The sequence below is a fragment of the Pteropus medius genome, unplaced genomic scaffold (assembly GCF_902729225.1).
Source record: "Pteropus medius unplaced genomic scaffold, Ma_sr-lr_union100, whole genome shotgun sequence".
Lineage (NCBI taxonomy): Eukaryota > Metazoa > Chordata > Mammalia > Chiroptera > Pteropodidae > Pteropus > Pteropus medius.
Genome location: NW_024344378.1, coordinates 29,395,413 through 29,409,482, shown reverse-complemented (window position 1 = coordinate 29,409,482; position 14,070 = coordinate 29,395,413). Strand labels below are relative to the sequence as shown.

General features: G+C 33.5%; 1 protein-coding gene and 1 pseudogene across 2 annotated transcripts in view; one reads left to right on the top strand and one right to left on the bottom strand.

The window, feature by feature from the left end:
• The window catches only part of PTEN (phosphatase and tensin homolog), a 79,399-nt gene that overhangs the window by 32,257 nt on the left and 33,072 nt on the right, over window positions 1-14,070 (top strand). The window contains exon 3 of one of the 2 annotated variants that reach the window (XM_039871794.1): window positions 12,374-12,418. The exons of the other annotated variant lie outside the window; for it this stretch is intronic. Within the exon in view, the coding sequence (XP_039727728.1) occupies window positions 12,374-12,418 (45 nt within the window). The remainder of the gene's footprint in view (window positions 1-12,373; window positions 12,419-14,070) is intronic. 2 annotated transcript variants of the gene reach the window in all.
• On the bottom strand, window positions 1,653-1,770 carry LOC120609981 (uncharacterized; annotated as a pseudogene).

Genomic DNA, 14,070 nt, shown 5'->3' with positions numbered 1-14,070 from the left:
AAGCTGCAAGCTTTTAAAGACTCCAGAGTTCTAAAATAGTTAATCAGATAGGTTATGCCCATACAATTTTTGTCTAGATCGGGAGGTGGATTCCTGGTGCTTCCTGCTCTGCCATCTTCTCTCCACTAATTTTTCATTACATACTTTCTTATCTTTTGAAATACATATGTTTATATATTATTTTGACAAAAATAATTTTAAAATGCACTTTGGCAACTTATTTAGAAAGTAAAGACAAAAAATGAAGACTTTATTCTCATAATTGTCTTTAATAAATTCAGATTTTAAATTATTTTAAGTAAGGTATAGTTGTATTAGAAAGATTTGTATTTTAGATTTTCCAAGTTTTGTGGGTATTACCCCTCTGCTCTTGTCTAAGTTTTTGTCTCTACTTTCTAAGTATCTACAGTTAAATTTTCTCATTTCCCTTTGGAAATGCTGTTTTCTTGCTTTTTTCCGCCTTTCCATTGTATCAAACTTATAAGGAAGGCAATGAGCCAGTTGTGGGCATGAAATCCTTGGGAGGAAAGAGGAGGAAGTGGGAGGGGTAGCCATAGTGAATGTTTCCCTAAGTAATATTCAAGTTCTTTGAGAGAATTTACCCTCCCCCCCCCTTTAAAAATGCTGTGATATTTTCTTTTAAATAGATTGTTTATTCTCCTGCTAGTTTCACTGTTGCCCAGAGTGCTAGATAAGAAATCATAAAGTTCAAATATTAAAGGGAGCACACATAAAAGTATGATTTCACCAGCCCTCATGAAAAAAACCAACAAAGCAAAAAATAAAAAAAGAACTCCCCTGCCCTACCCCCACAAAACCTATAGAAAAATACTGTAAAAGAAAGAAGTCAGGGTTCTTGGTTGCACATGACCAAAAGTAAGTCTAACTTAATAAGAAAAGAATTTTTTTGAAAAATATTTGATAGCTCATAGTTTATAGTTAGAGAACCAGGCTTTGAAGATTGCAGAAGCTAAGGGAAGCAAGACATGGTCACGAGGTTACAATAAGAGTATTCTCTGCTTTTGACATTGTTTCTTGGACACTTGCTGTCCCAGGTACTGCTGCCATGACCGGATATTGGTGACTATACTCATAAACGTTCAGCCCCTCTGGAGCTGTCTCTGAATAATCTCTGGCTCCTCTGCACCTTGTTCTCACTACAGAGAATTCAGTATCCAGAGCAGGAGGACTGAATTAGTCTAAGCCTGCACACGTGATGAGAGAAAGGCAGGGAAGGGAGTTTTTGCTTCTTACCTCTTGAAATTCTGTTAAAATTAGAATGATTTTGAAGGCTCAGCAACCTAAAGATGACAGTATCCCTTAAAATTTTCTCCTACTTTATACTTTCTATCCTCAGGTTTTCTTCCCAAAGATATCTACAGTTAAAAGTTTCATGTATTCTTTTAAAAATTGTTTTCATTTTTAACCCCTTTTTAAGAAAAACAGATGGTAATGAACATACCACATGTTGTTCTACTTTTCGCTTTTTTTTTTGCTTAACATACTCAGGAATTTTCTGTATCAGCAAGGAGATATAATTCTGTTATTGGCTGTTTTTATTTTAGGCGAGATAACCCTTGGTCAACCTCACAGATTGCAAGGACCTTGTCAGCTTACAATCCCTTATTTTTTTATTTTTTATTTATTTTTTATGCCTACAGCACCTGGTCTTCCTAGGTGATCTCCATCCAAGTACTGTCCAGGTCTGACCCTGCTTAGCTTCCGAGATCAGACGGGATCAGGCTTGTTCAGGATAGCATGGCCATAGACAGTTGGCTGTTTTTTATTCCATTTTATGATGATACCATAAAAAACAGTACGCTCTGATACATATTTAGGTTATTCCAGTTTATGGCTATTAAAAAAAGTACTCTAATAAACTTTTTCATTTGTGTATCTGGTGTTTTTTGCAAGTATATCCTTAAGGTAAATTCTTAGCAGTGGAGTTGCTAGGATCAGTGGGTCCATGGTTTAAACTTTTACACTAAAAAATGGTATTTAATATTCTTGTCAATACATAAGACAGTATTGTTCCCTTCTAACAACCTTGGCAAACAATATTACCAAACTTGAACTTTTTGCATTTTGTTGTAATTTTATTTTTGATTGCATTCTTTAATTGTGGGATAAGCAAGTTTGTGATGTTTATTAGCCTTACATACTTTTTCTTTGATTTGTAGATGTGTACTGACCCTACCTTCAACTTATTTATTTTTTTCGTTTATTTTTCTTTAATTATTTTTATGAACTCTTTGGAAAAAAAGGAAATTAGTGATACTCTACTCAAACAGTTTTATAATGCCCTGCCTCTCTTGCCATTTTAATTTTATGACTACAAGATTCAGATGAAGTGGTAAAAAGAACTTGGCGAATTACCTGTTCTGAATTATTGATTGCTTACTATCTGCTTTACTGATGTGTGTAATCTTGGAATGTCAACGATTTTTCTGTTGCTAGCTGTTAAGAAATATGAAATAGCCTTGCTTAAATAGCAATTTAGAAAGTGCTTTTAATCTAGAGAAATGCCATGTACTCACACTCTTGAGTTATTGAATCAGAGCAGCATTCTGTTGGACATAGAAGATGGAAATGGAAAGGGAATTTAGGAGTTCCTGCTTTATTTCTGCCTCTAGCATTATACAGCTAATTTGTAGAATTCTACCTTATTATTGTTCTTTTGGTTTAAACATTCCCCCACTCCAAGCCTTTTCTTTTGTCCTTCCCATTTTTTATGCTCCTTTATATGTGCTACTCTTTTGTATTCATCTGGGATATTTCCTTTTTTCCCCTGTTGTTTATATCTTTTAAATCTGAACTTTGTGGGTGAATTTTCTGTAGCTCTGTTGACTGGTCTTCTTAGATAATTTTTGTTTTTCCTGTTTTGTAGATTATTTGTAATTGTTTATAGAAATTTTAATTTTTAAAGTCTCTCTGTAGCCTTTCCTTTTTCACTTGAGTTATGAATTCATAGCCTGTTATTTAAATGAAGCTTTTGAAATCCGTTTTACTGATCTGTATCATATCTAACTGTGCCAGTATTTCCTCTCTTGTCTGACGTGAACTCTAAAATTATATGAACACTTTCTCCCTGTTTCCTGGCATTTCCACTCAAACCTGTTCTTCATTCTTAGTTAGAAATACATCCAGAGTTATAGTTCTCTTCTTTATTAATCTACTGATAAAAGAAAATTCATCTGGCTTATCAAGAATTTGTTAGAAAACTGCATATAGTTAAAAATATTTTTTCAGTAGATATTTTGACAGTTGCGAAGTCCCCAGTTATTACTGTATCTTTCCTCTGTTTCAATTTTATGCTCTTTTCCAAGAATATACTTGTTTCTATTACCTTACTAAGAGGCTTATGTATTGTGTTCCAGTGGATTTTTTTATACCTATATATTCTCTTAGACTTCGGCTGTCCAATAGCCACATGTAGCTATTTATATTTAAATTAATTAAAATAAAATAAATTTACTCTTTCATTTTTATTTGTATTAGTCATATTTCATATGCTCAATAGCTACATGTGGCTAGTGGCTACTGTTTTTGACAGCACAGATATAGAATATTTTCATCATTGTGGAAAGCTCTATTAGAAAGTGCTCTTCTAGACAGTGCCATTTTGCTTTTCATTGTAAAAAGCTCTAATTCGTAAAGGTGATGTGGTCTTCTACTGCTTTTTCTGGTATTAACTAGAAGAAATTTGAGATTTTTTGAGGTGGGTTACATTTTACAAATTGTTAAAATCATGTTGCTCTTTAACTTTATTGAGGTATAATTTATATGCAGTAAAATGTACCCATTTTAAGTGTGCAGTTCAGTGAGCTGTAACATATGTCATATATGTGTGTATGTCAAATATAATGGGCATATATGTACCCATGTAAACATCACCAAAATCAAGATTTAGAACATTTCTATTACTATAAAAAGTTTCCTCTTGCTCCTTTGTAATCAATCCCCAACCCTGCTTCCAGACAATCTCCAAATCTACTTTCTCTTACTATAGATAAGTTTTCCCTGTACTGGAATTTCATATAAATGCAATCGTACAGTATTTACTCTTTTGTGTCCGGCTTCTCTTAGCATAATATTTTTGAAATTCATCCTTGTCATTACTTGTATCAGTAATCTTTTTTTGCTGAGTATTTCATAGTATAGATGATATAATTTATTCATTTACCTCTGATGGACATCTGTTATGAGCAAAGCCGCTATGAACATTCATGTACAAGACTTTGGTGGACATACATTTTCATTTCTGTAAGTGAAATACCTATGAGTAAAATTGCCAGGTCATATGATATAGATCAGTGGAACAGCATAGTGATTCCAGAAAAACTCACGTATACACTTTTTGAGAAAGGCGCCAAGATAATTTATTGAGGAAGGGGTACTCTTATTAGCAAATGATACTGAAACAACTAAATGTCAGTGTGGAAAATAAAATGAATCTTGACTTAAGCTTCTCATAACAGACAAAAATTAACTTAAAATGAATTATGGATAGAAATGTTAAAGTAAAATGTAAATCTATAAAATTTCTAGATAAAAACACAGAAAATCTTTATGACCTTTGGTTTAGTCAAAATTTCATAGGCAGTACATATAAAATTAGCCATATAAGAAAAAATTGACAGATTAGACGTCATCACTATTTAAAATTTTCATTCCTTGAAAGACAACATTAATGAAATAAAAAGGCTACCACAGCCTGGGAGAAACATTCACAATGCATATGTCTGACGAAGGACTTGAATTACACAAAGTATAAAGATGCTCTTACAAATTCATGAAGACAACCCCATAAAGAAAATGCAAAAGATATGAACAGAAGCTTTACCAAAAAAAGATATAAATGATCAATAAGCATATGAAAAGATATTAAAAGTCAGCCATCAGGGAAATGGAAATGAAAACTCAGTGAGATTCTGTTTCATATTTCCTGTGATGGCTAAAGCTTAAAGGGCTAAAGGGTTGGCAAAGACATAGATGAATTGGAACTCTCACCTACATTGGTAAAGTGAAAATGATACAAGTTCTTTGGAGAAATGTTTGGCAGTTTCTTATACATGTTATTTTTAATAGTTTCTACTTTTTTCAGTGGGTCACTTTCTCCACTGTTTATTTCTCTTCCTTCTAGTTTTATACCTGTTTAAAAGAGAGGAATTTTTTTTAGTACTAGGGATCACTATCTTTGAGTAGAATTTAGTATTAAGCTTTTATTTTCGCTTTTCTCTTTAACTTGAGGTAATGTAGGAGAAAGCAGTACTGTACAGGCAAGTGTTAATTAAAAGTACATTTTCAAAAAAAAAAAGTACATTTTCAACCAGATACTTTTCTTGTATTGAATATATAATCAATCTTAATTCTGTCAACCTGAAGATGACTGGGAGAAAATAGTTAAGGACTAGAATGTTTGGAGCTTGTACATTTTAATGTTGTTAAGGCAGAGATGATTTGAATGTTAAAAAGAAAAACAATCCAATTTCATGTTTTTAGTAGTAGTAGCAACGATAGGTATAATATTAGGGTTCTAAGAGCTAATGTTGATTTAACATGAATACAGCAGAGGAAATAAATATGGTTACCAAATAGCAAATTAGCTACAGAAAAATGTAGCAGATAAGGAATTATTTTGCCTTCTTTTCAGTTGCTAATTTTTCTTTTTCATCTACTTTTGGATTAGTAGGAGCTGTCCAATGTTCTCAGGCTGTTTTCTGAACTGGATACCTTAAAAAAAGGGTTTGCTACTTAGAGTTTCTCTCAAGCTGACAGCATTTGTTGTTATGATTATGGTTGTGAGTACTTTCAGTTTTGTTACTGCTGTATCTCCAGTAGTGCTTGTCACATAGCAGGTGCTCAATAAATATTTGTTAGATGAAAATCAATCCCCCAAATAGTTGAAAATGATATAATGCTCTAAAAATATAAACTGTAGCATCAGTATGTACTGACACCAAGCAAAGACAAACCAATTCACCTTTAAGAAACAGAACAACTCTAAGCCCTTTACAGTAAGATTTAAATTTAATTCAGTGGAATATATCGAGTTTGTCTACATAAAGCCTTTCATTGGAAAGAAAGATTGATTAGCTATTGAAACATGGAAAAAACACAGCCAAGAGAATGAAAGCCTTAGCCACTGAACGTCAGTTATTTTTGGCAAGACCATTCCTGTTGTGGAGATGGAAATATCAAAATGTCTTAGTCTGGTAAAAATTGCTTCATTTAACTAACTAACTTATCTTGTTTGATTCCACATTTAATCAGCAGCATTCTGATTTCACTCCTTGAGGTCTGCTTGTGGTGAGATATTGAATTGGTTGTAAAGATATGAATAATTTAGTTCTTGTGGCAGTTGAGATTTTCAAGTAAATATATGGCCATAATAATAGTTATTTTGATATTTATAAATCAGTCATATAATAGGAGTTTGAATTTGTCCCTTAAGAAAAGCACAACTCAGTGTGCTGACAGATTGAGGTCTAAAGAGGTAGAGGATCAGTTACCACAGTAACTTCACCAAAGTAATAACTGAATTTCTGAGGCCTTTTCAGAGTCAGTATAAAGCTTATCTTGTAACTACTCTTTCTCCTCTCTTGGAGTGAGTTCAGTGGCATGATATTAACATATAGAGCAGCCAGATTGAGTTTTATATTTGATTTATGTAATCTTTAGAGTCAAATATTACATAGTATTTTAGTTTGCTTGTAGAGCGCTCTAATTTATATAAAAGTATATGTAAACATTTATATGTACTACATTTCATAAAAGAATATGAAGGCCAATTTTGAAGTTGCTTTGTAATCACCGACTTTCTTAATTGGAGTGTTTAGTTCATTTATATTTAATTATTGATATATTTTGTTTTGTTTAAGCCTACCATCTTTCTATTTATGTTCACTCCATTAATTCATTCATGCTCATTCTTCTTTTCCTTTCCTCTTTGGAGTTAATAGAATATTTGTAGGTATTCCATTTTAATTCTTCTATTGAATTTTTAGCTATGCCTGTATGAGTGTGTGTGTGTGTTTTAGAGGATATACACACACATACACACACACGTATTCAGTGAGTCGGGAAATCAGACAGGCATGGTGGAAGTGACTTGTCTCTGCTTCGCATGTCTGGGGCTTTCGTTTGGAAGTCTCAGTGACTAGAGCTGAGTTAGGAAGTTGGGGGCTGAATCATTGAAAGTGTTTTCACTTATGTTTGGTAAATGCTGGCTATTATCTAGGTCTTCATTTGAGTTGTTGTCCAGAATCCCTGTACTTGGCCTTTCTAAGTGGTCTCTCCCTATAGGCTAGTTTAGCCTTCTTCATAGCATGGCAATTTAGTGCCAAGAGTGAAGTTCCGGAGTCCAAGGTGGAAGTGCATGGCATCTTTATGAACTAGCCTTAGAAATCACTTAATGTCACCTCTGCCGTACTCTTTTGGTTGAGGCAAATCACAAAGTTATGCCCAAGTTCAAGGAGGTGGAACCATAGAGTCCACCACTTGATGGGAGAACGGTTAATGTTATGTTGTATGAAGAGCATATGGGATGGGTGATGCAGTCATTCTTGGAAAATACAATCTGCCGCATCTTTCTTCTTCAGTCTTCAATCTTCTGCTAAGACCATGTAGTAGATTTTTCTTTTTCAGATGTTGACTTTTGAGGCCTCGAATTTCTGTCTTTTATAGTTTCTGTATCCTTGCTGAGACTTTTCAGTTTTTCACTTACTGTAACCATTTTCCTTTACGTTCTTGTATTTATTTATAGTAACTGCTTTAAAGTCCACGTCTGCTAATTCTAACATTTGGTTTGTCTTGGAGTCCATATCTACTGACTGCTTTTTTTTTTTTTCATCTTGGGTCATGTTTTTCTGTTTAGCATGTCTAGTGAATTTTAATTGTATGTCGACTGTTGTGGATATGTTTTAGAGAGTCTGGATTGTTACTTTCTTTAAGGATTCTGGATTGTTACTTTCTGTAATACCCGCGTTTTATTTCAGCAGGCATTTAAATGAATGGTTAATCTCCAAAATACCGTTCTTTTCTGCTCACATTTACATTGTAGGGTCAGTCCCTCTTATTGAAGTGACAAAAGCAATCAAGGCTCAACTACAACAGGAGGGCACACAGTCCCCCCAAGGGACACACCTGTAGCACCTGGCTCAGGTGACCAGGGGCACTGTGCTACTGGGGTCCACAGGACACCTAAGGACTTACCTAAGGCCGCTCTACCAAGACTGGGAGACATCACAGATCTACCTAATACATAGAAACAAACACAGGGAGGCAGCCTAAATGAGACAAAGAAGCATTTCCCAAATTAAAGAACAGAACAAAACTCTAGAAAAAGAACTAAACAAAATGGAGACAAGTAATTTACAACATGCAGAGTTTGAAACACTGGTTATGAGGATGTTCAGCAAAAGAGATAGGAAACATAACCAGTCAGAAATGAAGAATACAGTAACTGAAATGGAATAATACATTAGAGATAATCAGCAGTAGATTAGAGGAAGCAGGGAATTGAATCAGTGATTTGGAAGACAAGTTAGCAGAAAACATGCAATCAGAACAGCAAAAGAAAAAGGATAGTTTAAGGGGCCTCTGGGACAACATCAAGAGTACCAATATTCATACCATAGGGGTACCAGAAAGAAAAGAGAGCAAGTAATTGGAAACCTATTTGAAGAAGTAATGATGGAAAACTTCCCTAAACCTGTCAAAGGAAGGAGACATACTAGTTCAGGAAGCTCAGAGTCCCAAATAAGATGAACCCGAAGAGATGCACATCAAGACACATAATTAAAATGCCAGAGGTTAAAGACAAAGAGAATCTTAAAAGCAGCAAGACAAAAAAGTTACCTCCAAGGGAGCTCCCATAAGACTGTCAGCTGATTTTTCAAAAGAAACTTTGCAGGCCAGAAGGGATTGGCATGAAGGACCTACAAACAATATTACTCTACCCAGCAAGGCTATCATTTAGAATTGAAGGAGTGATAAAGAGTTTCCCAGACAAGAAGAAGCTGAAGGAGTCCATCACTGCCAAAGCAGTATTACAAGAAATGTTAAAGGGACTTCTTTAAGAGTAAAGGGAAAAAAGGATAAAAAATATGAATTATATTCATATCTGTCAACAATTACTTTAAATGTTAATGGATTAAATACGCCAATCAAAAGACATAGGGTAGCCAAATAGATAAGAACACAAGAGTCATGCAGATGCTACTTATAAGAGACCCACTTCAGATTGAAAGACACACAGGCTGAAAGTAAAGGGATGGGAAGAGATTTTATGCAAATGGAAATGAAGAAAATGCTGGGGTAACAATACTTATATCAGATAAAATAGATTTTAAAACAAAGACTTTAACAAGGGCCAAAGAAGGACTCAGGAATTTCATTTTTTGATATTTATCCAAAGAAACACAAACTAATTTGAAAAGACATAAGCATCCCTATATTCATTTTATGTTCATTATTTACAATAACAACGTAAGTGTCCACTGATACACGGAACAGATAAAGAAGTGGTACATATATACAATGGAATATTCAGCCATAAACAAGAATGAAATCTTGCCATTTGCGACAACGTAGATGGACCTAGAGGGTATTATGCTAAGTGAAATAAGACCGACAGAAAGACAAGTACATATGATTTCACTTATATGTGGACTCTAAACAAAATAAATGAACAAACAAAGCAGAAACAAACTCAGGTAACAGAGAACATTTTCATGGTTACCAGATGGAAGGGGGATTCGTGAAAAAGAGGAAGGGATTAAGATGTGCAAATTGCCAGTTATAAAAACTGTCATGGAATGTAAAGTTCAGCATAAGGAATATAGTCAATTAATATTGTTACAACCATATATGTTGTCAGATGGACACTAGATTTATTGGGGTGATCACTTTGTAAGGTATATAAATGTCTAATCACTATGTAGTACACCTGAAACTAATATAATGTATGTCAATTGTAATTGAAAAATAAATACTTAATAAAATAAATTTAAAAAATAAAGAATTATAAAAAGTGACTCATACTTTAAATATTTTCCTTCAAAAAAAGATTTGTACAAATGAAATACTAGAATCAAATAGTTCTGCAGGGTTTATTAACATCCATCATGGCAAGAAAGAAAATACTTTTCTTTGTTTCTCTCTGCCCTCGGCAGGAGTTCTTAAATCTTATTTTACGCCATGTAACTTTTTGGCAGTCTGGTAAAGTTTATGGACCCCTTCTTAGAGTGACTTTAAATCCATAAAATAAAATTCATAGGATTACAAATATTAGTTTTGATTATAGTAGTTATGAAAATACTTTAAAACCAAATATCTGGTATAGTTATTAACATGTTTAAAAAAAAACTTTGGCAGGTCTAATGACAGTTTTGAAGTGTTGATTGTAAATATTTCAATATCTGCAACTGCAGTATGACATAAAAATATATCATTTCAATTAGTGACATATTTACAAGTACTTATATTATTGTGTAACATAATTAATTATTCACATCCAAGTTTATGGACGCTTTTTTCCCCCCCTACCCCCACCACACACATATTTTCAGACTCCCCCCGCCACTTCTCCTTCCTGCCAGTAGTTATGTTGCGATTTTGGTTATATTTGTATTAGGTTTTTATGTGATTGACTAGATAAATGCCATTCACAGTTAAGTGATGTGGTATATTATGACTGATTTTTCCTGCATTTTCTTTTCCCCCTTGAGTTGTTATTCATCTCCTACCAGCCCCCTCCTTTTTTAATTTTTAGTTTCTCTGTTCTTAACTAATTCATCTCTAAACTTGCCCTCAGTTTTATAAATCTCAACATTTTTGAGCACATTTGGTATTAAATTTCTTTTCTCCAGGAGTTTTCCGGCCTGCCCTAATATGGATTAGTTGTTCTCTAAGCTTGCTGTATGGCTGTCTGCCTGAGATGTTCCTTCACCATTCTGGGGACTCTATTTTCCCTTCTCATGAGTTAGATTCTTTAGTTCCTAGAACTCATTTTCTTTCATGGTTCCCCACCCTTTTTTAAGTGGAGCACATCTTCTAATACCTCCCCCTAAGGAAGAATATATGGGAAGCAAAATTATTTGAGATTTTGCATATTTTAAAATACCTTTATTATATATTTACACTTGATTTATATAGTCTGTCTTGGTATGGAATAATTTTCCCTTATAGTCAGAAAGTTTTGCCCAATTGTTTTTAGCTGCTAATGTTACCATTAAGAAGGATGATGTCGTGATTCCAGATTCTTTTTATGAAACCTGTTTTTCTCAGGCAGCTTCTAGGGTCTTATGTTTATGTCACCAGTATTCAGAAATTTCACTAAGATATGTATGTCTTTATTTAGGCCTATTTTCATCATTTTTGCTGGATATTCATTGTATCTTTTTCAGTTTGGAAATTCATATCCTTTAGTTTTGGCTATTTTTCTTGAATTTTCTTCTATGTTTTCTATTCTTTTCTCTGGAACTTCTCCTATTCATATGTTGAGCCTCCTGAACTTTAACTTTTTAAAAATCTTCCCTTCTGTTTTCAATTTGTCTTTTTATTTTATTTATTCTATTTGTTCAGCCTGACTTTTCTGACTCTTCTGTTACCTTACCTTATAAGATTAAATAAATTTATGTATATAAAGTAGTTAAAGTAGTGCCTGGCATATAGTACATGATAGTTTTGGCTGTAATTGTTGTTGTGTGGTTTCTTAACTAATTGTTTTGAGGGCTAAGGCTTTGGTCTTGATTCTTTGACTTAGTAGCTGTATGACCTTGGGCAAGTCCTGTTATTTCTTGGAGTTCTATTTTCCTTATCTGTAAAATGTGATGTTTGTGAGCGTCAAATGAGAATATATATGTGTAAATACTTAAACTTTGTACAGAGTTAATAGTTACTACTTATATCTTTAAATATCACAAGTTTGTAGTTTGAAAGAAAATGATGGCTGACTTCAGGGTTATTTTTAAGATATTTGATTGCATGTGACTTTCTCGCAAATCTATGAGCTGCTAGGTGAACTTTAGCTAAATGCTAATACTGCCTTTTAAAGAAGTTGTTTCTTAATACTCAGCCTCATTATGTGAGTCTGAAGAGAAAAGATGAAAATACTCATTCTATGAAAAGCTCTGGCTTTACTTCAGATTGTATAAATCTGTGTAATGTAATAATTATTTAAGAATGACATGACTACTAATTTAAACTCATGGAGGGAACATTTATTGACGTTTCTTTATTTTTCTTAAATGATATTTGAGACTAGGAAAAATCGAATCTGTCTTGGTTTTTCTCAATAGTATTAATGTAATTTCAAATGTTAGCTCATTTTTGTTAATGGTGGCTTTTTGTTTGTTTGTTTTGTTTTAAGGTTTTTGGATTCAAAGCATAAAAACCATTACAAGATATACAATCTGTAAGTATGTTTTCTTATTTGTATGCTTCCAAATACTTCTAAAATAACTATTAAGTGAAAGTTATTTCCTTGTTAAAATGAGATAGAGTTAAAGATATATTTGTACAGAATTGTATTCCTAAAACAATTAGTTCAAGAAGTCTGATCGAGAGTATTGTTAGGTCTTTTAGAAAGTGTAGTGATGAGGTAAAACAATGTTGGCACACATTCATGTTACTTGATCGGCTTTAAATGACTTGGCATCTAGCCCATCTTTGAGCCCATAACCATATGATAACTTGAAGTGTAATTCACAGCAGAGGTTCTGTGAAAGCATTAATGACATCTATGGCGGTATGCTCCAGAATGGATATAATTTTGTTTATCTGAGTCTCTAGGTCAGTTGGTTGAAACAGCTATTAGGGTATTCCTTAACTGTATATAACATGAATAAGTTAACTAAAATTGTTGAATTGGGTGGTTTCCCTTGTCTGGGGTAAGGATGTTGATACAGATAGCTGACCTTATCTTTAACCTTTTGTTTTTTCTTTTGATTTGGTGGGTAGAGATGTGAAATGGAAAAAAAGGAACAAAAGAAAAATGGGAAGAAAATATTTAACCATTTTTGCCCTTGAAGACTATTTTTTCTTTCCTCCAATATTGACTTGTTGGTATACAAAATGTGTTATTTTTCTGCCTGGCTTTTATTTTTCCCATGTGATATTGATAAATTATGCAACAGGAAAAGTTTTAATCTAAATTTATACTAATCCGCTGTTATAATTTCTGTAGAGTTTTATTTATCAAATGTAAGAACAAGATTCTTTCCTACCTTCAGTGGCATTTAAATCTTTATGAAAAAGTATGAAAGATTGTCTGTGCCTTGTTGGCTTTTGAGATGTTGCTTTTTAAATGTTTAACTTAGTGATCTTTCTGTTCTAATAAGACCTCAGAAGACCTGAGAGTGAAGTAGACACCAAAATTGTTTCTCTAGTGAGTTTTAACTATTTTCCTCAGATTCACAAAGAAGCATACATTTATCTTGTGCTTGCCACCTGTTAGACATTATAACACATATCAGTACAGAGGTGAATATGGTATAGTTCTAGTCCTCAGGTAATTTATAGTGTCATGTGAGAGGTAAACAAAGTATTGCAGAAGAGAGAATTATTGTATAGAAGAGAGCTGTGTAGAGAACAGTGGAAATAGTAATGTTACCCCAGAGGGAAGGTGTCACACAAAAAAAGGATGTTTGAGCTGGTATGAAAAGAATCAGTAGAGGTTGACCTGCAGACCTAGTAGGAGGGGAAATGGCATTGAAGACAAGAGAGAATGCCATGTAAGAAGGTTGTTGGCATAATAGTGTTCAGACTATGGCAGAAAATTCATTATGGTCAGATTATGGGCGAGGGGAGGGTGCATGCATGCATGTACATGCGTGCTGTGGTAGAAATAGATAACAAGATGAAGTAAAAAGTGCTGTAGAAACTTAAGTTTAGGTGGTCCCAAGCTTACAAATTATCTGTGCATATATCTGCCTCTTCCTGATTAATTTTTCCTACAACAAGCCTTGTTTCAGATGCCAGGGTGTTTCTGCGGAGGAAAATAAAAACCACAAAACTTTGTACTTCTTGAACAACTGGATTTAGACATTAAGTTAAAAAAAAAAAAAA